Genomic DNA, 26,351 nt, shown 5'->3' on the forward strand with positions numbered 1-26,351 from the left:
ACTGCATCCACCAGCTCTTCAAATATTGTTCTTCCTGGTGATGGTTAATTTTATGTTGTATACTTGACTGGGCTGAGGGATGCCCAGATAGCTGGTAAAACACTATATCTGGGTGTGTTTATGAGGGTGGTCCTGGAAGAGATTAGCATCTGAATTGAACTGAGTAAAGCAGATGGCCCTCCCAAACGTGGGTGGTCATCCTCCAATCCACTGAGCACCAGAATAGAACCAAAAGGTGAAGGAAGGGCAAATTAGTTCCTTCTCTGCTTGAGCTGAGACATCCATTTCCTCCTCCCCTTAGACATTGGCACTCTGGGTTCTCAGGCTTTCAATATCAGACCTGGGCCTATAACATCAGCGGCCTCCACCCTCATTCTCAGGCCTTCTGGCTCAAACTGAATTACATCATCCAGCTCGCAGCCTGCAGACCAAGGAACTTCTTGGCCTCCATAACCGTGTGAGCCAATTCCTATAATAAATCTCTTATCTATATTTATATCTATATCTGTATCTATACCTATATCCTATTGCTTCCGTTTCTCTGGAGAACCCTCACTAATACACTCCTATTTATCCTTTCTGCTTTCTGGGCAGAACAGAAGCTAGATTCTCTCATTCCACATTCTATATCTCCTAATTGCTCTTTCACCTCTTTATCTCTCTTTGTTGCATTCTGGATAAATTATTTGGTTAGATCTTCCAGTTCACTAATACTTTCTTAAGCCATGCCTAATTTGCTAATGAATCGATACATTTCTTTTAAATTTCAACAAGTTTCTCATTTCTACAAATATCATATCTGTTCACTTCTGCCATGCTCCCCGAACATGGCACAGATGAAGCTGCATACCTCAAGAACAGGAACTGGTAATCCTTTTGCATAAATGGTCAGATAATAAATAATAAATATTTTAGACTTTGTGGGCCACATATAGTCTCTGTCACAAATTTTTTTTTATAACCCTTTAAAAATGTGAAAATCATTCTTAGCTCTTAGGCCCTACAAAAACAAGCCACAGGCCAGATTTGGTCCCAGGGTCATGGTTTACTGACCCCTGCTCTAGAGCTCCCACACTCAACCCAATGCAATGGTCAGTGCAGCACAGGAAAGCTTATGGAGCATTCATGAGGGAATGGTTAGGATAAAAGTTCCTCTGGTAATGAGCCTGGTCTTCTCAGCCTATGTGTGGCAGGCAGATGATCCCAAAGACCACGCATGCCTCAGTGAGGAAATACGCTGGTGCCACACGGCATGGAACCAGTAGAGGCCTGACATAAGGAGACCCAGAGCTCAGAGATTTCAAGCACCTGTCTGAGATCAGTGTGTCTCAGAGGATAAAGCACACAGGTCCAGGGGCCAGTCCAAAGCAGCCATTTTATAGCAGGGATTGATGGGGTCCCAAGACACAGCACCAGATCCTGAGCACAGAGAACTGAGACATACCCCCTTTTCCCCTGCAACTAGGGTATGAGAATGCTCCCATAAACCCTACTGCAATTTTGAAAAGACCTGAAGAAGAGAGGAAATCTGAAGGATTCTTAGCAACCCTGTTTAAACCAGAAACAACTGAGATACCAGTAACTGGAAAGTTTACACACTGAACATATTTTACAGGTTCCAACAACATTTAATCAGTAAATTGTCCATCTACTGCCACTGGAAGTTGAAAAATGAAATGCATAACTGTTTCCTGTGTGAAACTAAAATGTTTAGAGGTGTTCTGTCTACATGTGCAAGTTAATGGCTAACATGATAGAAATGAATCAGAGCAGCTGGGTGTATAAAAAATGGGGTTTTAGTAGATTTTATGGGAAGTGATGGGAGAACTGAGACTCAACTGAGAATAGGTAAAATGAAATAGTGTGATAAAAAAATGTATCACTATTTATTGATAAGGGGGACAAAAGAACAAGATGAAAGTCCACTAACATTCATTGAGTTCCTACTACATGCCAGGTACCACATCTGTGTCACATACTAGCTACCACACCTCTGTCACACCTGGCCTATGTTCGGTAAAATGTTTGTTGTCAGGATGAATGAATCCTCCATCTTCATTCTGCAAAAGAAATGAAAACTCAGGAAGGTTGGGCAATTAACTTAAGGTCACATTGTAAGTAGCAGAGCTGGGATCTTAACCCAGGTTTGCTGACTCATTCATATTCACTGCTGCTTAAAAATCATCCCCAAATTTGGTGAACCTAACAAACAGCCCAAAGGCAAGGGAGATATGGTCTTTGACATCACATGCTACAGAGATGCCCATGGAGGTCAGGATTATGAAGTACCAGGGGAGATAGTTTAGTAAAGAGAGGGAGGTAAAGAAGCCAAAGAAATATTCTTACTGTTTATACCATGTCCCCATCTAATCATAAGCTTTTCTGCCTCACTAGTGGAAGTGCACTTTTCTGCCTCACTAGTGGAAGTGCACTTTTCTTCAGCCACCTCTCTAAGTTAGCAAACTGCTTTAGCACAGTTCCTTTATAACCAGAGGACTCAAATCTATCCAAAGTATGACTCTGGTTAACTTTCAGCTCAGTGACTCTCAGGCTTTCTGTATTTAATCCACAGAAGTGTGCATTTATATAACTTATATATATGGTATATATATTTGTATATACATGTATATGTGTATATTTACATGTATGTATACATATGTGTGTTTGAGACAAAAGTTTTATAAATCAATACTCCTTACTCTATGTAATGTATTATTATTTCATATATTCTTTCATCCTACTTTTTTAATGCTGGCCAAGAATGTCTAAATTAATTCTGCAATCCCATTCCAACTTCTCCTTTGAAACCCCCTACCTTAGTAGATAAGCACCTGTAACCCCAGGAATATTTAGGATTAAGTATAGAAGTAACGAAGTAGATCAGTCATAGCATTAACATTTTCCGTTACATTTTTTTAAAATTTATTTATTTTATTTATTTTTAGCTGCATTGGGTCTTCATTGCTGCGAACTGCTTTCTCTAGTTGCAGCGAGCGGGGGCCACTATTCGCTGTGGTGCGCAGGCTTCTCACTGTGGTGGCTTCTCTTGTTGTGGAGCACGGGCTCTAAGTGCACGGGCTTCAGTAGTTGTGGCATGTGGGCTCAGTAGTTGTGGCTCGCGGGCTCTAGAGCGCAGGCTCAGTAGTTCTGGCGCACGGGGGCTTAGCTGCTCCATGGCATGTGGGATCTTCCCCGACCAGGGCTCGAACCTGTGTCCCCTGCGTTGGCAGGCAGATTCTTAACCACTGCGCCACCAGGGAAGTCCTTCCATTACATTTTGGAAACTTCTATTTAATTTGGTAATTATAACGTTTAAGAGAATTTAATATTCTGATGTAATAGATTAATTTTGCAATTCCATTTTAAAATGTGAGATGGAGTGACTGATTCAGACTCATGACTGTTAAGTGGATACATGTAACAAAATTCAAGCACATCTGCAAGCAATATTCAGACTATGAGATTTTAAGATTTAAGATTAATTAAAGTTTATTAGATTTTAAGAGTGAGCTCAGGGACTTCCCTGGTGGCGCAGTGGTTAAGAATCTTCCTGCCAATGCAGGGCACAGAGGTTCGATCCCTGGCCCGGGAAGATCCCACATGCCGCAGAGCAACTAAGCCCGTGCGCCACAACTACTGAGCCTGCGCTCTAGAGCCCGTGAGCCACAACTACTGAGCCCTTGTGCCACAACTAGTGAAGCCAGCACGCCTAGAGCCCATGCTCCACAACAAGAGAAGCCACCGCAATGAGAAGCCCACACACCGCGAAGAGTAGCCCCCGCTTGCTGCAACTAGAGAAAGCCCAGGCGCAGCAACAAAGACCCAACGCAGCCAAAAATAAATAGATAAAATAAATAGTAATTTAAAAAAAAAAAGTGAGCTCAGTACTTGGATCTTGTCAAATAACTGAATTGCTTAAGAAGAAAATACCTTAAAATTATAAATGCACGTTAGCTGTGGGAATTTAAGTTATAAAAAAATCCCCTTAAGATGACTTTTTAAATTTACTAGCATATATACCACTTTGGGGTAACCAGGTTTTGGATTTATAATTCTAATATTAATTATTAAAGCAAAAGTAATTTCAAAATAGTCGCCCGAGTGCCCAAAAGCTGCCCCGAGAACACGGAAGCAGCTCCAGTTCACTCGGAGCTAACCGAGTGTTAAGAATTTAGGGCCGTGCACTAGGGCGAGCGACACGTGGCCCCGCAAAAGGAGCAGGGTTCTGCAGAAGCAGGGAACGAGAAACCGACCTAGGAAGAGGTGGGATCATCGTTCTTTCCTACTTCAGCGCCTGCCGCCCTTATTTTTAAGAATAAATAAAAAACAATTTAAAAGCACGAAGCCAGCCACTAGGAATCACGATGCCTCAGGGTCTGCGCCAGCGCACCCCAGGCCCCGCTTCCATCCCGGTAAGGAGGGGAGGGCGCGCGGACCCGGGGCTCCAGTCAGGGTCGTCCCCAGTGCCCGGCGGGGACGAAGGGGGTCATGAGGTCGCCTGGGTCCAGAGATCCCCGGCGCTGAGGACAGTGGGCTCCGCAATAGTTTCTGCCCGGAAGGATCGCCGCGGCCCGCGCGGGGGCCTCCAGCCCGGATTCCACAGAGCTCTGCTGCCCGTAATTTACAGGATGAAAACATGAGGGATTGGACAGTTATCCGGAAAAGCGCCTTTCCAAACCGTTTTGCGGCCTGCAGGGCCCCCTCGGCCCCGCGCGTCCCCGGCAACCAAGCCTCAGCGGAGGCAGGAAAAGGCCGGCTAGTCCGCACTCGCGCCGCCGCCCTGCGGGCCGTACCACCCCGGCGGACCCCCTCCGAAGTTGCGGAAAGGTACAGTCCCCGGCCTCTGATTGGCCGAAGACGCAGGGGCGTGGCCTCCGGAGCCTGGTTCTGCGCGCCAGAACCCACTCGCCGCAGTGCGAGCCGGGCCAAGAGCGAGCGCCATGGTGAGGAGTGGTTGCGGGTTGCCGGCGAGGCGGAGGCCATGGTTTGGGTCTGGGTTCGGGCCGGGGCCCGGGCCTGCCCGGGGAGCGAAGCCAGGCGAACGCGGGGGCCGCGCTGACGCTCGCGCCCCGGCTCCTTTTCCAGGTGCTGCTGCACGTGCTCTTCGAGCATGCGGTCGGCTACGCGCTGCTGGCGCTGAAGGAGGTGGAGGAGATCAGCCTGCTGCTGCCGCAGGTGAGTGGACGCGGTGGGCTCGCCCGGCCGCGCCGCAGCCCCTCGGGCAGCGCGGGCCCCAGCATGCACCGCGCGCTCCCACGTGGCCGGCCGCGCGTTGGGGGGGTGCGCTGTGCGCAGCAGCTCAAGAGCAGGGGATCTTTACCTGCATTCGTGATTAGAATCGTGTTAGAAGCATTTAAAAGTAAGTCTCCCGCATTCGAATTTGTGTGCACTCTATACAAAATGCAGATTTTCATTTTTGCATAAAGAGCAAATAAAACTATATGAAGAATGCAAAAAAAAAAAAAAGTCTCCCGGACTCCACCCCGTACCGATGAAGCGGAACCGGGATTTAGGCCCCGTGATCCGTTCATTTTTAAAGCGTTCGGTTGGTCCAGACCTGCAGCTGCTTTACTGCGCCCTAGAGGCAAGGGCGAGGGAAGGAAACCACTCATCGTCTTTCTCCCCCCCAGGTGGAGGAGTGCGTGCTGAACCTGGGCAAGTTCCACAATATCGTTCGTCTCGTGGCTTTTTGTCCCTTTTCCTCGTCCCAGGTTGCCTTGGAAAATGCCAACGCTGTGTCTGAAGGTGAGTTTGCCACTAAATATTTTAGGGAGATAAGCCTGCTACTGTTAACCTTTTAAACTGCACAATCTAGGATGTAGGCTTTATTTCTTGTGGGCACTGTAGTGATAAATGATTCCTAAATGAAATCTGGCTGAGGTGGGGGGACTGGTATAATACTAGACCCAATCAAATGTGGTTTTCTGCTACTTTGTTCAATTGATTTTGATACCAAAAGCCAAGAGAAAAAGGTTTGGTCCCAGAAGGTAAATCCAGTACTAAATGCTCCTATTGTGCTCCAGGGTGTTTTTTTAAGCTTTCAGTAATGTATTTCATACTTATGTTATTGAGCCCGAGTTGTGTTCCTCCCATGGTTGATGCAGGCTTTGCAGTGATGACCTGAGTCTGTCAATCCCCTGAGTATAATCACTGATGTCTCCATGTCTCTGAGCAAAGCCTGAAGGGGAGGGCTCTAGGCACACCATCCTAGCATGCTCTGCAAGACCAATGTAAGATCAGTCTGTCAGTGATCAGTTGAGGGGACAGGATTCCCTTTTATGATTTAAGCATCCTTCAGCATGTTAGTGGGAGCTCTGTTCTTTGCCCTGAGGTGTTGTTCATGAGGACCTCCGCCTGCTCTTGGAGACTCACCTACCAACCAAAAAGAAGAAAGTGCTCCTGGGGGTTGGGGACCCCAAGATAGGTGCTGCTATACAAGAGGAGTTAGGGTACAACTGCCAGACTGGAGGTGTCATAGCCGAGATCCTTCGAGGTGAGACCGTCTATTGACATTTTTGAATTCTGGGTGGGCGTGTCTAGAAACTCATTAGGCTTAAGGTTGCTTTTTGGAAGCCCTCCTGCTTGGCTGGTGCCCATGGGTTCAGGAGCTAGCTCAGCCCTTCCTTGCTCACAGTCTTGCCCTCCTCCAGGAGTCCGTCTGCACTTCCACAACCTGGTGAAGGGTCTGACTGATCTGTCTGCTTGTAAAGCCCAACTGGGGCTGGGACACAGCTATTCTCGTGCCAAAGTTAAGTTTAATGTGAACCGAGTGGACAATATGATTATCCAGTCCATTAGCCTCCTGGACCAGCTGGATAAGGACATCAATACCTTCTCCATGCGTGTCAGGTAAAGTGCAGGGATGACCCCTTAGAAACAAGGCCTTGGGTCTGTGGTTCAGCTAATTTTGAATCTTGAGATCAGGACTGGCTCCTGTGGGTAGAACCATGTGGGGTGGAGCTGGGCCTCCTGGTGCTTACCACAGGCTGTGTTCTTACACTGACTGTATAGAAAGAGGAGGCAGAGTAAACGCACCCCATATACACCTCAGCCCAGGCCCTTTGCCTGGTCTGTATTGTGAATGGGGCGACATGGAGTTGAGGTTTTGGATCTGATTTGTTCCCGTTTCCTCCAGGCAAAGAGTAGATCTGGAGAGGGCTGAGGCTATAGCTTTGAGACATGGCAGCTGGGCCATGGAGTGATTGTGGCTCTTTGCAGGGAGTGGTATGGGTATCACTTTCCTGAACTGGTAAAGATCATCAATGACAATGCTACATACTGCCGCCTTGCTCAGTTCATTGGAAACCGAAGGGAGCTGAATGAAGAAAAGTTGGAGAAGCTGGAGGAGCTGACAATGGATGCAGCCAAGGCTAAGGCTATTCTGGATGCCTCGCGGTCCTCCATGGGTCAGTATAGAGCCTGGCAGCCAAAATAAGGTACAGGGCTCTGAATACTGGGCTCCTGCATTCATACTTGATGTCCCTTAGGCATGGACATATCAGCCATTGACTTGATAAACATCGAGAGCTTCTCCAGTCGTGTGGTGTCTTTGTCAGAGTACCGCCAAAGCCTACACACTTACCTGCGATCCAAGATGAGCCAAGTAGCCCCCAGCCTGTCCGCCCTAATTGGGGAAGCGGTGCGTCATGGGAAACCAAAAAATGGGGGATTAAGAAATTACCATGTATATTTGTATTGTTGTATTTCCTGACCCATCATATCTTCCCCAGTGGTACTTGATGGGGAGGAGGTGAAGCAGGATTATGCAGTTGGTAGGTTGGCAATCCCAGCTTCTCTAATTCCTTGAATCCTTCTCCAGGTAGGTGCACGTCTCATTGCTCACGCTGGCAGTCTCACCAATCTGGCCAAGTATCCAGCATCCACAGTGCAGATCCTTGGGGCTGAAAAGGCCCTGTTCAGGTACCAGTGAGGGCACCTGCCCACACTCAGGTGCCACTTCTGGTGCCCACTGCTTGTTTGGGGATCACGGTGATGGTTGACCAGGGCTCCCTGACCTGTACAGGCCTCTGCTATGGGGGTGATGGCCAGTCCTGGTGTCTGAGTGATTCCCTGGGCCCAGCACAGGGACCACCTTTCCAGGTCAGCGACATTGGATGCCTTCCCTCTGCCTCTGGGAGTGGTGGCTTGGCATGAGGTGGGGTAGAGACCCATCCTGGCCTGAGGCTTACCTGGAAACAGGGGGAAGAGGGGAAGGGAGGCGCTGCCTTAGCTAACGAGGTTGAAATTTCTGATCTTAAAACTCTCCGCTGAATATTCTTCTCCCAGAGCCCTGAAGACAAGGGGTAACACCCCAAAATATGGACTCATTTTCCACTCTACCTTCATTGGCCGAGCAGCTGCCAAGAACAAAGGCCGCATCTCCCGATACCTGGCAAACAAATGCAGTATTGCCTCACGAATTGATTGCTTCTCTGGTATGGGTGGGGAAGTTGGCAGTTGGGAGGGAGGGAGGCTGACTACCCTAGCAGCTTCTACAATGATGGCAGTATTTTTCGTCAACAGCAGTTCACCTAGTGAGTGTTGATACTTTGAGTCTGAGTGAAGCTCAGGGTAGAGGGAATACTGGGGGTGGTGAGTAGTTTGTCCCTTTAGAGACTGACGTGCTATGTTTACTTACATACATGCATATCCAGAGGTACCTACCAGTGTATTTGGGGAGAAGCTTCGAGAACAAGTTGAGGAGCGGCTGTCCTTCTATGAGACTGGAGAGATTCCACGAAAGAATCTGGATGTTATGAAGGAGGCAATGGTTCAGGTCAGTTTGGGTCAGGTCAGGTGGGGAGAACCAGAGCTGGCTGTTGGAGTTGATGAACTGTCTTAGCCTGACCATGTAGAGTGGAGGCATAAAACTGATTTAATGAGCCTGATCCAATAAAGCCAAGAGAGAGACCTGGGGAACCAGAGGTCTTCAAACCTTTTCAGCACTTTTCTTTGGCCAGGCAGAGGAAGCGGCTGCTGAGATTACTAGGAAGCTGGAGAAACAGGAGAAGAAACGCTTGAAGAAGGAAAAGAAAAGGCTGGCTGCGATTGCCCTGGCGTCTTCAGAAAACAGCAGTAGTACCCCAGAGGAATGTGAGGTCAGTAGTAGACAGCCCTTAGCCCTGGGTGAAGATCTTAAGCCGTAGGACAGAAAACAGCAGAACAGAGGATATGCCACCTCAAGTCAAGGTCTGGAATACAGGCTTTTGGACTGAAATAAGGATCTGAAACGTCTAAAACTACCTCTTGATTCTATAGGAAGGAGATAGGTGCTGAGAGAACTCGCTCAAGAGCCCAGAGCGCTTGTTTGTAGCAGCACCTGTTCACTGGGCGAGTGTGTTCTGTCCTTGGCTGCTTCCCAGGAGTCCTCAACCGGGGGTAGTGTAAATTCCTGCTCTGCTTGTTCCCAGACATGTCTAGAAATGGTAGCATTTCTTACTGGGGGTTGAGGGCAGGGAGAGCTCCAGTGTGCTATGTTAGAATCATTCTCCCTGGGATTGTTGTAGTGCCCAGTCCGCCAGTGTTTCAGGGTCCCCTCTGGAACTTGGTGTCATGATTCTTTTGCAACCAGCATGGTAGGGTTTTCTGTAAATTACTTACTGGGCTTAGATAATTGTGTATTCTCCCTACCTTCTAGTGATTGGCGGGGGGCGGTGGGGGGGGGGGTCACCTTTGACATGCATTTCCAGAGTTAGAGCCATACAATTTAAAAATCATCCCAGAAACACTGGACAGTCTTAACACTATTTCCATCCACCAGTCTTTCTGCCCTGGGTACTTAACAGCTGGAATTCTAACGGGGTGTGTGTGCATGTTCATACAATGGATGACACTCTTTTCATGCCCATTTTTCCCTTTCTGCCATCAGGAGACAAGTGAAATACCCAAAAAGAAGAAAAAGCAAAAGCCCCAGGCGGCTCCTCAGGAGAATGGAATGGAAGACCCATCTGTCTCCTCCAAACCCAAAAAAAAGAAATCTTTTTCCAAGGAGGAGCTGGTTAGTAGTGATCTCGAAGAGACAGCTGGCAGTGGAAGTCTTCCCAAGAGGAAGAAATCTTTCCCCAAAGAGGAACCAGATAGTGACCCTGAAGAGTCAGGAAACAAGAGGGTCCCCAAGAAAAAGAGGAAATTCTCTTCCAAGGAGGAGCCTCTCAGCAGTGGACCTGAAGAGGCTGCTGCCAGCAAGAGCAGCAGCTCCAAGAAAAAGAAAAAGCTCCGAAAGCTATCCCAGGAAAATTAGAATGGACATTTCCCTAGTAGGGCATAACTTACAGAGATATTTCCCAACCCATCCCCTATAGCCCAATATAAATAAAAACAAATTCACGAGTCATGTCATATCATGTTTTATTGGACACCTTACATGGTGGGACCTATGGGTTGGACAGGGCACCAATGACCGCCTCAGTGAAGTCTTGGCAGGCGGCATAACCACCCATGTGAGAAGTTCGAACCTGTGTTGGAGAACTGTCATCACCTCTGTGGCCTGGGCCCCATCCCTAACCCCCCACCACCTAAGTTCCCTAAGGAAGCCAGCCCCAGACAACCTAGGCTCTGCCCAGAAGGTGATAATGGTCTACAGGTTTAGGGCTCTTCTCTGGTCCACTGCACTGAAGGGAGGTGTATGGTCCTTGTGAGGCTGGAGGGAATAACGGGCTCTAGCCCCCATAGGGGTGCAGGTGGCCGATGACAGACTTGATGAAGTCGGTTGTGGTGCTGTAGCCGCCCATGTCTCGAGTCCGCACCTACAGCCACCACCGGCAACAGCCGTGGGGAAGAAAAGAGAGCCCATGAAGGCAGGGCAGTGTGATGGAAATGGAATCCAAAGAGGGTGACAAGGCCAGAAAAAGAAGACAATGCAGCAGAGATGCAAGGAGGCGGCCAGGTTTGGAAGAGCACGGACCCGTCCGTTGCTGTCTTTTGAGGGCCAGAGCCACCGTTCGAGCTCTGCTGTGGCCTGGGCGAGGGTGGGAAGCTGAGCATGAGTGAGAAGGGAAATGGAGATTGGAGACAGGAGAAGGATGCCTTGGAGGAAATAGAGAAGACCAGGTGGAAGCACAGATGACGGCAGGGGAATGGCAGATGAGGATGGGCTTCCAGGTGTGGAGAAAGTGACACTGGTGCCTCATCCTGCCAGCTATCTCCCTCTGCTCCTCCATCTCCCCTTAGACAGGAAGCTGCAAGTTCTCCATTAAGATGGCCAATTAAAGAGCCAATGGATGGAGCAGGAAAGAGGGAATAGCAGATGGGAACTAGGAGGCAAAGGAGATCAAGAGGATGAAACAGCCAAGAGAAGGGAAATGAACAGCCCTGACAGGATTGGGGGAAAAGCAGAGCAGAGGCTCTTGGGACCTGGAGGGAAAGGACGCCCCAACTCAGGTTCCCCAGAAAGTCCTGCCGAGACCCTAAACCCCACAGCCTTTCTAAACTCACCTTGCCGACTTTGATCACCTTCTTCACCGCATCTGCAATCGTGTTGGAGTGATGCTCGAGACTGTCAATGTGGACAGAAAGAAACTGAGATAGCCCCCATATCATCCCCCTGATTTCCCCACCTGTGCTCCCCGAACAACAGCCAGCTGCCTCCCCGGGCTGGCAGTGACCTACTTGAGATGCCGCAGCATGTTGGAAGCTGACAACAGCATGGCTGTGGGGTTGGCTATATTCCTGCCCACTGCCTGGGCAAATGGATGCCGGGCACCCTGTGGAAAGAGGAGCAGGCCAGAGTCACTGGGAGCAGACATTCTGCAGAAGCTGAGGTCAGGGAAGGGCATTAGGATGAAAGGTCAGGCCAGGAACACTGAGATGTAAGGGGGGGGACAGGAGCAGGCCAGGGTCACTTAGGAGGAGGATGCACTGGGGGAGAGCTATCAAGGGGACCTGAGGTCAGAAGAAGGGCACAGAGAGGGCTGAGGGAGGCAGTGACTTCACTCACCGTCTCAAAGACTGCATACTCTGCACTGTAGCTCTCACCAGGGACCACACCAGCTCCCCCAACCAGGCCAGCAGCCAGATTGTCAATAATGTTCCCATAGAGGTTGGGCATCACCAGCACATCAAACTGGTAAGGATTCTGCACCAGCTGGGGGCAAAATGTGGGCATGGAGGAAAGACGTAAATCCTATTCCCTGCCTTTCTCAGCACTGAGAATGGAGACACCGGGAGGGCCTCACCTGCATGCAGCAGTTGTCTATGATCATTGTCTCAAACTTGATCTTGGGGTACAGTTCAGCAACTTCCTCACAGCACTGCAGGAACAACCCATCCCCCAGTTTCCTGTCCATGGGCCAAAGGGAACATTCAGCCGATAGAGTGCAGGGAGCTACCTTCCCAGGAACCTACCCCATGCAAAGCCATGTCCCTCACATGATATTGGCCTTGTGGACAGCTGTGACCTTGCCCCGCCCCTTCTTAGTGGCATAGTCAAAGGCGAACTTTGCGATCCGCTGAGATTTGGTTCGAGTGACGATCTTCAGGCACTCGATCACGCCCCTCGCACTCTGCATAAGACAGAAGCAGCTGGGTGACACTAGAAAAAAGGGAAGGAGCTGTGCCTCTCTCCCCACTTCACCCCTGCCCTCCGCGATTTCTAGGGCCTCACCTCGTGTTCCAGAGAGCTGTACTCCCCTTCTGTCTGCTCTCGAATAATCACCAAATCTAGATTGTTGTGTCGAGTCTTGTACCCAGGAAGTGACTTCACATGGACTACGTTGGCAAACAAGTCCAACTTACGCCTGGGGATGGGGCAGAGCCATGAGCACTGTGCCTGGTGCCCCAGTACCCCACTCACCCATGTCCTCCCACCACCTACCTCAGCCGCATATCGTAGGAGGCTAGTTCCCCCTTATACTCCATCGGGGTGTGGATCTTTCCTGCATAAACAAAGTTGAGGTGGGGGGGGGGGGTTAGGCACAGGCCAAGCCCAAGGGAACCCAGATTGGTGTCCAATCCCCTCAATGATCCCCCCCAGACTCCCATCTCCCACTCCCAAATAAGTGATACTTAAATGCCTCTGGAGGCAAGGGGCAAAGGAAAATAATGTAGTTAAAACCAGAAATATTTTACCCACTGTTTCATTTCTAGTCACCAAATTTAATTTATGTTGAAACTTCAAAATGACCTAAAAGGACAGAAAAGAATTTTCTCATGTCATCAAAGAGCCTGGGTTTCGGGACTTCCCTGGTGGTCCAGTGGGTAAGACTCTGCACTCCCAATGCAGGGGGCCCGGGTTCGATCCCTGGTCGGGGAACTAGATCCCACATGCATGCCGCAACTAAAGATCCTGTGTGCCGCAACTAAGACCCAGTGCGGCATAAATGAATGAATGAATGAATGAATTAATTAATTAATTTAAATTAAAAAAAAAAAAGGAGCCTGGGTTTAATAGGTTGAGAAACAACCTAGGGGATCTGTGACCTTTCTTGATGTTTCTATGACTACGTATTTGACATCTTCTCAACCAGCACTTATTGAATATCATGTGTCAGGCACTAGGGATATCAACCAAAAAACACAACACAAATTCCTGTCCTCAAGGGGCAAACAATGCATTGGGGGAAGACAGTTAATATGAAAGACATGATAAATACCATGGGAGAGGTATTACCAACACGCACAGGAGCACAGAGAAGAAATTCCCTCTGGTAACATCAGAAGTATCATAGAACAGCTGGCACTTCAGCCAGACCTTAGGTTGAGTGAGTGTACTAGGTTGAACAGTGAACCACCCAAATGATATGTCCATGTCCTAACCCCCAGAACCTGTAAATGTGACCTTATTTGGGAAAACAGTGTCTGCAGATATAATAAGTTAAGGATCTTGAGACGGAATCACACTGGATCCAGGTAGGTCCTAAACCCAATGACAAGTCCTTATACAAGAAAAGAAGGAGAAACAGATACACAGACACAGAGTAGAGAAAACCATATAAAGACAGAGGCAGAGACTGAACTGATGCATCTACAAGCCAAGAAACACCGAGGAATGCCAGCAGCTGCCAGGAGCCACCAGCAGCTGGAAGAGGCAAGGAAGGATTCTACCCAAGTCTTCAGAAGGAGCTCTGCCAACACCTTAATTTCAGGATTCTGGCCTCCAGAACTGGGAGAGAATACATTTCTGTTATTTTAAGCCACCAGGTTTGTGGTAATTTGTTATGGCAGCCCTAGGAAACTAATACAGTGAGTGAGGAAGATTCTGACAGGTGGCACCAAAAGGAGAACACTGTGGCAGAAGGAACAGCAAAAGTCAAGACAGTACATGTATTTGAAAACTAATATAGTCTGGTGTGACCAAAGCACACAACAAGTGTTGTAGAAACAAAGGCAGAAAAGCTGAGGGTCAGCTCATAAACAGCTTACTCTCCTACACTAAGGCTGGGCCTGAAAGTCATGCTGGTTTTTCCAAGAGAAGAGCTGTAGAGGATGGACTGTAGGGGCAGAACTGAAAGCCAAAAAATCTAATGAGGCGATTACAGTAGGGAAGCAAAAGGGAAGACAAAAGAACAGAGGCAGCTAGAAATGGCATTCTGGAAACACAGTTAACAAGACTTGATGACCCATAATGTAGCACCATGACAGACTACAAACTCATGGAGCCTTCCTGCATAGACAGCATGAGAGGCACACGATCTCTCAACTCCTGGGTTTCCAACTGGATTCCCACTGATGGCCACCAATCAGTGGCGGGAGCTCGGTAGAGTTAATGTATTATGTGTGTGCTGAGGGAAGGTTAATGAACACTTATTCGTTTGATTTTAACTAACATGGGTGGGGTAGCAAGGAGGCACACATACCAATGATGGCCACCTTGTTCTCCTTCATGGAACTCAGCACCTGCTCCAGCTTCTCCTCAGATGCCATATTCTGCACCTCGCTCAGGTGATGCTCCTGGAACTCCACTGGGACAGAGGCAGCCTTCAGGAGCAGGTGTCAAAAATCGCAGGGTCAGAATCGAGTAAGTCCTTTCCAACCCAGGCCATCGCCCCTGCTGGCTGACTCCCCCAGGCCACTCACCTTGAACACCTCCTTGACAGCGTGCATCAGTTCAGGCCCCACGCCGTCTCCCGGTAGCATAGTCACGGGAAAGGCGCCCTCCACCCTCACGTCCTCGCCCTGCGAGCAGGGTCAGCAGAGCTAGAGCTGGGGCTGGGGCAGGAGTCCTGGGGTAGGCCAGGAGAGGACGGGTCAGGGGCGTGGGCGAGACCGGAGCCGGACTTGCACTTACCTGGCTCCGCGAGGAGGCTTGCGCTACGGCCGAGGTACACAGGCTCCTCCATGCCCTGGGATTCGGGGCGGCGACCAGCGCCTACGACAGTCACATAAGCCTTTGAGGTCGGATCTGGGAGCCTCAGGCCCCGAATACTTCACTGAGCCCGGTACAAACCCGCCGCCCTCCCGCCTGCCGCAGCATGCCCCGGGCCTCACTCGGGTCACCCAGCGGACACCGCCAAGGGCCGCCATGTTCTCCACAGGAAGTCGCGGCGAAATGACGCCGGAAGCCGGCGAGGCTCACCGCCCCTATTTCCGGTCCGTCACGAGTGCTGGGAGGTACGCTCATTTTCTCCAACCGAAACCGCCGACTCGTTCCTCTTCCTCCGCGTTCATCCACTTCTACTCACCACTTCCCTTGGACCCTGATGCTACACAGCGCCTCTTTGTCTATTGCTTTATTTTCAGACGCCGTATTTATGTTGAAACTTCAAAATAACATTAAAGGCGAATATGAGGTTTCATTTTATCAAACGAGTTTAATAACAAGTTGAAAAACAATACTGGAGAATCTGTCTTAATGTTTGTGTGTCCACGTATTTGTTATTCTTTTAATCAATTCTCACTGAACAATCGTATGTCCGACACTAAAGGCATTAATGAACGCCACCCAATCCATGGGAGGAGGTGTGTGTGTCTGGCTTCTGCAGTCTCCTAGCCTGCCCGGTTACTCTGTATTAATCAAGTTTCCTTGTTGTTTTTTCCTAGGTCGGCTTGTTCTTTGCTCTGACAGTTGTTTCCCTAATAGTGTATCCTAGGCCTGAACTCCTCTGAGCAGGATCGTAATTGGAGACAGAAATTACTTCAAGCTTGTAAGTGTGACTAAAAGGGAATTTCAGACCTATTTTTAAATTTCCAGTCACATGCTGTTTACAAACGACATGCCTAAAACAGATGACAAAAGTGGACCAGGGGCACTTGTTAAAAGTGCAGACTTATGAGTGTCACCCCAGACTTGCTGAATCCAAATCTCAGGATTGAGGCCCCAGAAAATGCATGTCTAACAGGCTCCCCCAGGTGATACACACAAATTTACGAACCACTAACTAGGTGATTTGTATACCTAATCCATCCAAAAAGGTGCAGAGCATTCTCCCAGCCCAAGGGAAAGAATGCAGTGGTTCTAATCTTGGGGATCAAGCACAAGCTTTGTGTCTCTTTTCTGCATTCCTTTAGGCAAGGGCATTCTCTACTGTTGGGTGAAAAGATTTAAATTAGATAATAAATGCATAAGAAACCTGAACACATGAAAAGTGCTTGAACACCTGAAAAAGCTGTTAATATTGTAGCTAATTGAATAATTTATCAATGTATAACGTTAATATGACATACTCCTCCATCTCCAGAATCAAAACCAGAGAACATTCACACCATCTTGCCTCCTTAGACTCCCTAGTTCCCAGTTCCACACTGCTATTGCCATCCACCACCATTTTTCTCTTCCAAATGTTACTCTTTCTAATGGAGAAAAAGTGGGAGATTTACACTTTTTTAAAACTATGTTTTCTGTTACTTTAGGAAATTTAGGGTGGGAAAGAAGAGAGTGCCGTCTTGGTCTAATTTCTGATAATCTAATTTTCATCCCAGAAAATGTTAATTTTCTTGAGGGCAACTACAACATTATTTCCATTCCTAAATTCTGCACAGATCTGAGCCCAGCCTGACAAACAACATCTGCTAATTGGTATAACGCCATGTGGCTGTCAAAAGGGTGAAAGGAATTGATGAAGGATGCCAGTTGATTCAGGCCAAGGAAATGTGACCATCACTGTCTAAGGCCATTGTGTTCTTCTGGTGAGTTTGGTGAATTTGGTGAGCTCTCCTGGACTTCGTGTCCCTATTAAGGCATCTCTCGCTGATACTACCTGAGAATAGGGAAGTTCAGTCAGGACCCTTGTAAAGTTCCTTAACCAGACTCTTGGGCACGTGAGGGAGGTTAAACCATCTTCTCCCTTCTAATTGTTATGAAGCATATATGAGTGTTCAGTATGAGGCTGGATGAATTGAATGTCAGTTTCCTAGGCCTATAAATTCTCCAGAATGGGATCCTAACCAGAGCTCCAGGTGTCCATGAATAGAAATCAGTACCATGAACTTGGAAGGGGAAAATCAAAAAAAATCACATCTTTATTCTCACTAAACTCTAACTGAAATTTAGTATTTCCTATCATTATGAATGTAGAGTGAAATTGTAGTGCTACCTTTAGTACCCTTGACTTTGTCACTAATAGAAATTATAATTCATACCGCATTTCAGTTGTGGCAGATATCCTGAAATATCATTTACTCTGATCTCTACTTTGACATTATTTGACCTAATGCTAGATTTTGTTATTTAATGCACTAATAAAGCAGCACACATAGTACTGTATTACAAAGTTGCATTATTATTATTATTATTATTATTATTATTATTATTATTATCAGTGTAATGAGTTTTATTTGTAATCCTATTTGTTTTGGTTTACGCATTTAGAATCCTTTCCTAAGAAGAGGGCAGGGGATGGAGCTCAGCAAGATGTAGCCTCAGCTGGAGTCTACCTCAGCTTGTTCTGGGGAGCCCTGGAGCAGGAATGATGTCTCAGGGTTGTCCCAATTTGAGGCAAGGCTTAATAACTCTGCTTCAGCCCTGTGTGGGCTAATCTTCCAGGCATCTCTGGCTCTTGAAGGCTCCACTGACCATGGACAACCCTCCCAGAGAAGGGGTTAGCTGTGAGCAGTTAATGACCAAGATCAGAAGCAGTTGGGGGACTGGATGCACCAGCTGGCAAAAAAGAACTGGGGAAGGCAGCTACTATTCTGTGGAGGTGAGAATGGCCATGGTGCACTGGGACCCAGTGAGGAGAGCAGGCATGTTTGAGGAGATGAGGTACAGTAAGGAGTAGTGAGTAAGATTGGTTTAAGTTCTAGAGCTGAGAGAAATGGAGAGGGATTAATGAGCAATACTAAGGACGCTGTTGGAATGGTGACCGTGAATTTACCATGATATGATTATGTGTGATTTCATGGAGAAAGCCAATACTTGGGTTCATCTAAAGATGTATTTTGCCAGAGAGAGGTACAAGAGAGTTGAGGGTGTTGGCAAAATGGGATCGGGAGGGAAGTGAAGACAGTCAGAAGAGATCTAATGGATAGACAGGTGAGAAAAGTATCAAAGATCCCAAAATAGTCAGAGTAGTGCTCGTGGGAGTCACTGAGCAAGTAAGATGGAAGGAAAGGAGGATGTCTCCACCAGCCTTTTTGGAAATGGAGCAGATGCCAGTGATAGAGGAGTCCCAGATGGGACTATGGGAGTGGATCCCGAAGAGAGCTCGAGGAGACCTCTGCAGAGAGTACTCAGACCTACATTGGGTCATCTGTGTCCCCGTGCGAGTCACCTAAGATAGTGGCATGGCAGAGGCAGGAGAAAGGCTAGGATCCAGGAGCTGGGGTCTGCTCTTGATGAACAGAAGAGACCAAGAGGTCAGAGATGGCAGAGAATGAGAAAGGTGATTTCAGTGGGAAGAGTCCCCCAAAAGTAGAACTTCTTTTTTCTTGTTAATTTTAATATAAAATTTTGCTTGGGTATTTTTAATTGGACAGTAGGTAAATGATTACATTCCTTTTTTAAAAATTTATAAATTATAAATAAGGCCAAAGTTTCTTACCACCCCAGCCACAGCCCCAATCCTTTTGCCCTGTCCCCATAGGCAGCTAGCTGTCTCCCCCGAAACGTTTTCCATATGCAAGCACGCCTCCTTACACGCACGGAATAATATATAGTATTACTTTTAGTGTATGGGTGTGTGCTTCAGAATAAATGGTTTCATACTCTATATACTTACTGTCTTATAATTTACATTTCTCCCTCAGCACCATGTCTTAGAGATCTAAGATACCATGTTTTAGAAAATGAGCAGACTTATTGTTTTATTTTGCTACATAGTATTCTATAATGTGAATTTACTAAATTTATTGAGCTTTTCTCACGTCAGTGGATTCTTAGGTGATTTCTAGTCTGGGCTATTACCAGCGATGTTGCTGTGTACATTCCTGTACAATTTTTTTTGTACACATGATAAATGTTACAAAGTGCATCCAAAACACCTGTATATGTTTCTGTTATGAATGTGATCTGCTGCAATAAACAGAAAACTCATTAAACAAATAAGGGTTGTTGGTTTTTTTCCCTTCTTTTCTGAAGGTAAGGAGTTACTGGGATTGGTTTAGTTGTGTGGTGATGCACCCTGAGATCCAGGCTCGCTAACTTTTCACTCTGCCAGCCTTAGTATATTGTCTAGTATCCTCATCCTTGGTGCCTCATACTCACCATATATGGTTGCTGTGGCTCTGGACATCACTTCTGGATTCAAAGCTAGAAAGGGGGAGAAAGAACAGTCACAGCCACATATGCTCCTTTTTATCAGAAATGTAAACACTGTCCCAGAAACAATCTCAGCGGATTTCCACTTAGGTATCACAGGCCAGAACTAGGTCCATGAGCTCTCCTACTACAGGGGAGACTGGGAAGGAGGGGAAGAAGTTTGTCCTTATTGGCTTAAACCAATTCTTCATAGTCTGACTTCGTATTAGACTCATAGGGGAGCTTTTTAAGAATACCCATATCTGGACCCTACCACGAGAGGTGTTGATGTAACTGGTCTGGGGTGAGATACTGGTGTTCTTTAAAAGCTCCCTGGATGACTGTAAAAGTCACCCAGAGTTGAGAACCAGTGGCTTACACAAACAATCATGATCTTTCACCTAGGGCTGAGAAGGTGTATCAGTTAGGATTAGATTCAGGTGCAAAGTGATAGTGCACAACATAACCACAACCCAAACAAGAAAGGGGTTTATTTCTTGCACGCATAAGCGTTCATTGATAGTTGGTTCAGGGCTGGATTGGCCTCCATCCTGTCAGAGGCTCAGACTTCATTATTCTGTTGGTCCACCTTGCAAGGTCTTCATTCCCAAGTTGATTCAAGACAGTTATTCCAGCTCCAGCCACCATTTATGTATTCCACCCAGCAAGAAGGAGGACAGGGAAGAAGGAGAGCAGAGGCCCCCAGCCCTTTAATGACACTTCCTGCCAGCTGCACACACCGCTTCTGCTCTCCTTCCACATGATACAGAAAGAAACGTGTCAGTCTTTGTCTTCAATGCTCTAGCTTTCATTTCAGAAGGCCTCCTGTACCTTAAGGTGATAAGCATATTCTCCAATATTTTTTCTAATGCTATTATGGTCTTGTGTGTTTCTCTGGTTTAGGTCATTAATTTATCTGAAATGTAGTTTTATAAAAGGTGAAATATAAATACCTACGTTTATTTTTTCTGAAAGTTTAGCTAATTGCCCCAGTATCATTTATCTGTTTCTCCAGATAAGAATTTCTACTTTTGTCAAATATTAAATTCCCACATATATATTAGGTGAAACCATGTGAAACTGCTGATATCTATCACTTCACTGGAGCTTTATTTTCTCAGTTTTACCAGTCACTACTAGATGTCATATTATGTATTTGTCTCTTTGTTTTTTGTCTGTGTCTCTCACTTGAATGTAAGTTCATTGAGGGCTGGAATTTTGTCATTTTTGTCAACCCTGGGCCAATATGTATCTGCTAAATGAATGAATGAAATTTATCCTTGAGTCTGTTAATACATATTGATAAACTTTAATGCTGAGCCATCCTTATATGTTAGAAAAGCTTGGTTATGGTATATTATTCTTTAAGTATACTGCTGTATTTGATCTGCTAAGATCTATTTAAGTCTTTTGCATCTGTGATCTTAAAAGAGCTTGGGGGGACTTCCCTGGAGGTCCAGTGGTTAAGACTCCGTGCTTCCAATGCAGAGGGTGTGGGTATGATCCCTGGTAGGGGAACTAAGATCCCACGTGCCACGGTGTGGGGGGAAAAAAAAAAAGCTTGAGTTTCTCTTCTCTTTGTTTCTGCTGCCGTGATCCAGTCTGGGCAGACTAGAGAAGGGCAGCAGAAACTGCTGATCAGGACTGAGAAGTGGAGCTTTTAAAAAAGAGACAAGCATGGCCTGGAAACGGACATGGAGTAGGAACTACTAGGAGAGGCAACCGGCCATGAGCCCTGGTGTCCCTGCAGTCTTCCTGGGTATACCAAGGATACAGGGTCCTAACTGCTCTTTGCCATTTCTCAGGCTTGTGTTTGTAGTGAGCAACCTTGAGGGATGAAGTAATACCTCCCTCTCGGACAAAAAGCAGGCTTGCTTGTTTCCTGCTATAAAACACGTGGGTTCCCCAAACTCAGTGTTCCTCAGATGCAACACAAACCCATTGTATGCATGGCATCTACTGGGGCCCTCCATGCTGCCCCTGTGGGACTTGGGGGGCAAGGGAGCCAATGTAAACATTATGCTTATGCTGCTTAATGTGCCGTGCATAATAAAGTCCTTTGTCTCTGTCACTAGAGTCTCATCTTGGCCAGCATCTATGAAACAGTAAGAGGCTAATTATTCACTTATCAGCAGGGTAAATTCAAATGCCAGACCCTGACAGTTTTGGCAATGAGGATAGGGTGCTGACAGAGATATGGCTATCTGGAATAGGAAGGACAAAGGACCCTGTGGACCAGATCAGGGGATATGAAAAGACTCCCTGGCACATGTTAGTGAATCCTCTCACCCAAATGGTGGGCGGCAGGGTAAGGGTGGCTAGAGTGAGGGTCTCACATTGTCCTACCTGTTAACGAGGCTAAGCAGTGAGAGGCAGGATTGAAACAAGCCACCTGAATGGTGCTTTGGTTCCTGCTCACTCTCCCCCATGCAGGAGGAGGAAGGATGTTATGACAATGGGGCAGCAAGCTGCACAGCCCCACCCAAAAGGCAATGTGGATGAGGCTGCTGAATCAAAGGGTCCCCAAAGCTGAAATAAATGGCATCAGCCAGGATGTTTGGAATAGAGCTTTAGATAAGCCAAAAACATTACAAGTTTATTTGATTGGGCCCCACAGATGGCATCCAAACCCAAAGTGAACAAACACAAAGCCTTGCTTACTGGCACAGACCCGCTCTTTGTCTCTGTGCTCCCTATCCCTCTCTGCCATCCACACTCCACCCTCAGCCGCTTTGATGAAAAAGCAGAGTATGCTGGGAACTTCATGGAGCTGAGGATCTCAAACGCTTACAGCTCTGTAGGACCCAATGTCCATGTCAGCATCTTACCCAGTCCTGTGGATGGATGCAGGCAGGGGTGGCTGAAGGCACCCAGGGATGCAGTGTGGACTGGGGGCAAAATGTTCCTGGGCTTAGGTTCTCTCTGGACTGATGCTGGAGGTTCATGAGGGAGGAGGCAGTGGCACTCCAACCCTGAAGGCAGAGGCCAAGAGAAAATGAAAGTCTTCCAGCTGCCTGCCCCCCTGCCATGAGCTAGCCTCCCCTGCCACCCAGCACTCCCTGCTCTCCCTTCTGGAATACCATGATCTCCTGAAGCTGTTGCAGTAGCTCCTGATCCACACACATTAAACGCCTTGGTCTGTTTTCCCATAAGGTAAAAATATCACCCAATTTCAGAAATCTGTTGCATTTCTATACACTAAAAATGAACTGTCAGCAAGAGGGAAATTAATAAAACAAGCCCATTTACAATTACACCAAAAAGAATAAAATACCTAGGAATACTTCTGACTAAGGAGGTAAAAGACCTGTACTCAGAAAACTATAAATCACTGATGAAAGAAATTGAAGACTACACAAACAGATGGAAAGATACACCATGTCCATGGATTGGAAGAATTAATATTGTTAAAATGACCATATTACCCAATGCAATCTACAGATTCAATGTAATTCCTGACAAAATACCAATGACATTTCTCATAGAACTAGAAAAAATAATTCTAAAATTTGTATGGAAACGCAAAAGACCCCAGATAGCCAAAACAATCTTGAGAAAGAAAAGCTACAGTCATCAAAACAGTATGGTAGGGACTTCCCTGATGGAGCAGTGGTTAAGAATCTGCCTGCCAATGCAGGGGATGCGGGTTCGAGCCCTGGACCGGGAAGATCCAACATGCCGCGGAGCAACTAAGCCCATGCGCCACAACTACTTAACCTGTGCTCTGGAGCCTGTGAGCCACAACTACTGAGACTGCAGCTGCAACTACTGAAGCTTACATGCCTAGAGCCCATGCTCCACACCAGGAGAAGCCACTGCAGTGAGAAGCCTGTGCACTCAACATAGAGTAGCCCCCACTCGCCGGAACTAGAGAAAGCCCGAGCACAGCAACGAAGACGCAATGCAGCCAAAAATAAAATATAAAATAAATAAATTTATGAAAAAAAATAAAAACCACAATGAGATATCACATCACACTCATCAGAATGGCTGTTATCAAAAAGACAATAAATAACAAGTGTTGGCGAGGATGCAGAGAAAAGGGAACACTTGTACGCTGTTGGTGGTGGTGCAGCCACTATGGAAACACTATGGAGAGTCCTCAAAAAATTAAAAATAGAACTACCATATAAACCAGCAATTCCATTCCTGGATATTTATCTCAAAGAAATAAAAACACTAGTTCAAAAAGATATATGTCCCCCATGTTCGTTGCAGCATTATTTACAATAGCCAAGATATAGAAGCAACCTAAATGTCCACTTAGATGAGTGGATAAAGAAGATGTGGTATATATAATAAATGGAATATTACTCAGCCATAAAAAAGAATGAAATCTTGCCATTTGCAACAACATGTATGGACCTAGAGGGTATTATGCTAAGTGAAATTGTCAGACAGAGAAAGACAAATACTGTATGAATTCACTTATATGTGGAATCCAGAAACAGAGTCATAGATACAGAGGACAAACGGTTGCCAGAAGGGAGAGGGGTGGAGGCAGGAAAGAAATAGGTGAGGGAGATTAAGAGGTACAAACTTCCAGCTGCAAAATAAATGAGTCAGTGGTATGAAATGTACAGTATGGGGAATATTATCAATAACTCTGGCCTCCCAGCAATCGGCCTGGCGTCGGTACAGCCTTAAACCAAGGAGGTGGAGCTGGGTTTAAATTTTTGAAATTAAAGTAGGTCTACATGTTAGGAACTCATGTCTTTTCTTGTAAGTAAATAGAGTGAATTAGCCATTTGGTCTCGGAAAAGTTCATTGTTGAGGGCTTAAGAGATTTGGAACCATTTGGAGACCAATGAGGCAAGCTCAGAGTCAATAGCATGCTTCTCTAAACAGGAGATCATGAGTAGCTTTCTGCCGGAGGAAGGGAGTTATGAGCTACTCACCGTTACAGGCAAAGGATTCGAGGACCTGATGACAGTGAATCTAGCAAGGTACAAACCAATGGGAGAGTATGTGACTGTATGAAGGATTAACCTAGAAGCTTGTTCCAATGAGCTGGTGACATACTTGCAAGGGGAGCTCCATGTCTCTAAGATCTTCAGCCATCCCAATATCCTGCCATATCAAGCCACCTTTATTACAGACAATGAGCTGTGGGTTATCACATCATTCATGGCATATGGCTCTGCAAAGGACCTCATCTGTACACACTTCATGGACAGCATGAATGAGCTGGGAATTGCTTACATCCTGCAGGGGGTGCTCAAGGCCCTGGACTACATCCACCACATGGGATATATGCACAGGAGTGTCAAAGACAGGCACCTACGTTCTGATCTCCACAGATGGGAAGGTCTACCTGTCCAGTTTAAGCAGCAACCTCAGCATGATCAGCCATGGGCAGCAGCAGCGTGTGGTCCACGACTTTACCGAGTACAGTATCAAGGTTCTGCCCTGGCTCAGCCCAGAGGTCCTCCAGCAGAATCTTCAGGGTTATGATACCAAGTTTGACATCTACAGTGTGGGAATCACAGCCTGTGAACTGGCCAATAGCCATGTCCCCTTTAAGGATATGCCTGCCACCCAGATGTTACTGGAGAAGCTGAACGGCATTGTGCCCTGCCTGCTGTACACCAGCACCATCCCTGCCCAGGAGCTGACCATGAGCATCTCGCGCTCAGTGGCCAACTCTGGCCTGAGTGATAGCCTGACCACCAGCACCCCCAGGACCTCCAATAGCAACTCACCGTCCCACCCCTATCAATTACCGCACCTTCTCACCCCACTTCCCCCACTTTGTGGGGCAGTGCCTTCAGCACAGCCCAGATGTAAGACCAAGTGCCAGCACCCTCCTGAACCATTCTTTCTTCAAGCAGATCAAGCGACGTGCCTCAGGGGCTTTGCCTGAGTTGCTTTGTCCTGTCACCCCCATCACCAATTTTGAAGGCAGCCAGTCTCAGGATCACAGTGGAATCTTTGGCCTGGTAACAAACCTGGAAGAGCTGGAGGTGGACAAGTGGAAGTTCTGAGCCTCTGAAGAAGGTGCACATTCTCCATCCTGGGCCGTATGAGCCTCTGGGACACTTCCTGAGGGCTAGCCACATTCCCACCCTCCTGTGGGCAGATTGGGCAGAAAGGACATTTCTGCCAGGAGAGTTGGCTGCTTACTGACTGGGAAAGAAATTCCTGGAGAGAAACTTTTCTTTACTGCTCCAAGGCTTTTCAGACACAAGGGAATCCCAACAACCATGGATCGGGAGGGGCTGGAAATCTGACATTCCTAGTTCTGTGAGCTCAGGCGACTTGACCTCTTCAGAAGAAAGAGATGCTGTTCTGGCCCTTGGGGCTGAAGTCCAAGCCCAGGGTTTGACTCACCCACCCAGGGAACTGTGTGACTTCTCACTCTGGTTCTCCTACCAGCCTGCTTGCATTCTTCTCCCCTGCTCTCAGATCCTATAGGTCCATGGAGGGGCAAGCAATAAGAACCGCCTCCCTCATACCTCTCCCTAATAATTGAAGGGAAGGGTATTTTTTCTTTTTAAGCACTAGATTAAGGCTAGGGCAGTCCATCCTCATCCCCCTTTTCACTTGGGCCCTGACCCCTAAAACTTTCCCTTGGTTCATCTGTGTAGCTCATTCTTTTCCCACCAAGAGTCCATCTTACCGTCTCCTGCAGGCAGCCTTGGTGCTTCTTCCAAGGGCCATGATGTCTTGCCTAGCCTGAGGGCCTAAGTCCTTATGCTGTGTGAGTTTCATTGACAGAACAAATTAAAACTTCCAGAGAATC

At 47.1% G+C, this 26,351-nt stretch overlaps 2 protein-coding genes, 1 long non-coding RNA gene, 5 other non-coding genes and 1 pseudogene across 9 annotated transcripts; 8 read left to right on the forward strand and 1 right to left on the reverse strand.

The window, feature by feature from the left end:
* The first annotated feature begins 4,854 nt into the window (after positions 1 to 4,854).
* Positions 4,855 to 10,331, forward strand: NOP56 (NOP56 ribonucleoprotein). Its single transcript, XM_059899016.1, has 12 exons — positions 4,855 to 4,943; positions 5,086 to 5,175; positions 5,631 to 5,745; positions 6,332 to 6,493; positions 6,651 to 6,849; positions 7,219 to 7,406; positions 7,488 to 7,639; positions 7,820 to 7,920; positions 8,287 to 8,435; positions 8,655 to 8,776; positions 8,961 to 9,098; positions 9,869 to 10,331. The coding sequence occupies exons 1-12, from the start codon at positions 4,941 to 4,943 to the stop codon at positions 10,238 to 10,240; spliced, it is 1,791 nt and encodes a 596-aa protein (XP_059754999.1). The 5' UTR covers positions 4,855 to 4,940; the 3' UTR covers positions 10,241 to 10,331.
* Positions 6,108 to 6,175, forward strand: LOC132350058 (small nucleolar RNA SNORD110). The gene has a single exon (XR_009497815.1). It is a non-coding gene; the product is annotated as a small nucleolar RNA SNORD110 (small nucleolar RNA).
* LOC132350051 (small nucleolar RNA SNORA51) lies at positions 6,964 to 7,095 on the forward strand. Its single transcript, XR_009497808.1, has one exon. It is a non-coding gene; the product is annotated as a small nucleolar RNA SNORA51 (small nucleolar RNA).
* On the forward strand, positions 7,983 to 8,068 carry LOC132350056 (small nucleolar RNA SNORD86). Its single transcript, XR_009497813.1, has one exon. It is a non-coding gene; the product is annotated as a small nucleolar RNA SNORD86 (small nucleolar RNA).
* Positions 8,493 to 8,563, forward strand: LOC132350112 (small nucleolar RNA SNORD56). The gene has a single exon (XR_009497858.1). It is a non-coding gene; the product is annotated as a small nucleolar RNA SNORD56 (small nucleolar RNA).
* LOC132350111 (small nucleolar RNA SNORD57) lies at positions 8,821 to 8,891 on the forward strand. The gene has a single exon (XR_009497857.1). It is a non-coding gene; the product is annotated as a small nucleolar RNA SNORD57 (small nucleolar RNA).
* Positions 10,331 to 15,479, reverse strand: IDH3B (isocitrate dehydrogenase (NAD(+)) 3 non-catalytic subunit beta). 2 transcript variants are annotated; one of them, XM_059899019.1, is made up of 12 exons: positions 15,424 to 15,479; positions 15,224 to 15,304; positions 15,013 to 15,111; positions 14,793 to 14,913; positions 12,812 to 12,872; positions 12,602 to 12,734; positions 12,367 to 12,500; positions 12,174 to 12,276; positions 11,936 to 12,082; positions 11,608 to 11,702; positions 11,434 to 11,494; positions 10,331 to 10,454 (listed from the first exon to the last, which is right to left on the reverse strand). In XM_059899019.1, the coding sequence occupies exons 1-12, from the start codon at positions 15,457 to 15,459 to the stop codon at positions 10,374 to 10,376; spliced, it is 1,152 nt and encodes a 383-aa protein (XP_059755002.1). In that variant the 5' UTR covers positions 15,460 to 15,479; the 3' UTR covers positions 10,331 to 10,373. The 2 variants fall into 2 exon arrangements, with proteins under 2 accessions (XP_059755002.1, XP_059755001.1); XM_059899018.1 differs by having other exon boundaries at positions 10,331 to 10,745.
* A 47-nt stretch (positions 15,480 to 15,526) lies between these two features.
* Positions 15,527 to 19,351, forward strand: LOC132348969 (uncharacterized). Its single transcript, XR_009497597.1, has 4 exons — positions 15,527 to 15,546; positions 15,976 to 16,079; positions 16,915 to 17,061; positions 17,744 to 19,351. It is a non-coding gene; the product is annotated as an uncharacterized LOC132348969 (long non-coding RNA).
* Positions 19,352 to 24,319: 4,968 nt separating this feature from the next.
* On the forward strand, positions 24,320 to 25,600 carry LOC132348988 (STE20-related kinase adapter protein alpha-like; annotated as a pseudogene).
* The last annotated feature ends 751 nt before the right edge of the window (positions 25,601 to 26,351 follow it).

Source organism: Balaenoptera ricei, chromosome 15 (genome assembly GCF_028023285.1).
Source record: "Balaenoptera ricei isolate mBalRic1 chromosome 15, mBalRic1.hap2, whole genome shotgun sequence".
NCBI lineage: Eukaryota > Metazoa > Chordata > Mammalia > Artiodactyla > Balaenopteridae > Balaenoptera > Balaenoptera ricei.

Coding starts and splice junctions, on each gene's coding strand:
- NOP56 (XM_059899016.1), top strand. Junction 5,176..5,630: donor TCAGCCTGCTGCTGCCGCAG/GTGAGTGGACGC, acceptor TCTCCCCCCCAG/GTGGAGGAGTGCGTGCTGAA. Junction 6,494..6,650: donor CATAGCCGAGATCCTTCGAG/GTGAGACCGTCT, acceptor GCCCTCCTCCAG/GAGTCCGTCTGCACTTCCAC.
- IDH3B (XM_059899018.1), bottom strand. CDS start 15,459: ATGGCGGCCCTTGGCGGTGTCCGCTGGGTGACCCGA. Junction 14,914..15,012: donor CTGTCAAGGAGGTGTTCAAG/GTGAGTGGCCTG, acceptor CTGCTCCTGAAG/GCTGCCTCTGTCCCAGTGGA. Junction 12,873..14,792: donor GAACAAGGTGGCCATCATTG/GTATGTGTGCCT, acceptor TTGTTTATGCAG/GAAAGATCCACACCCCGATG.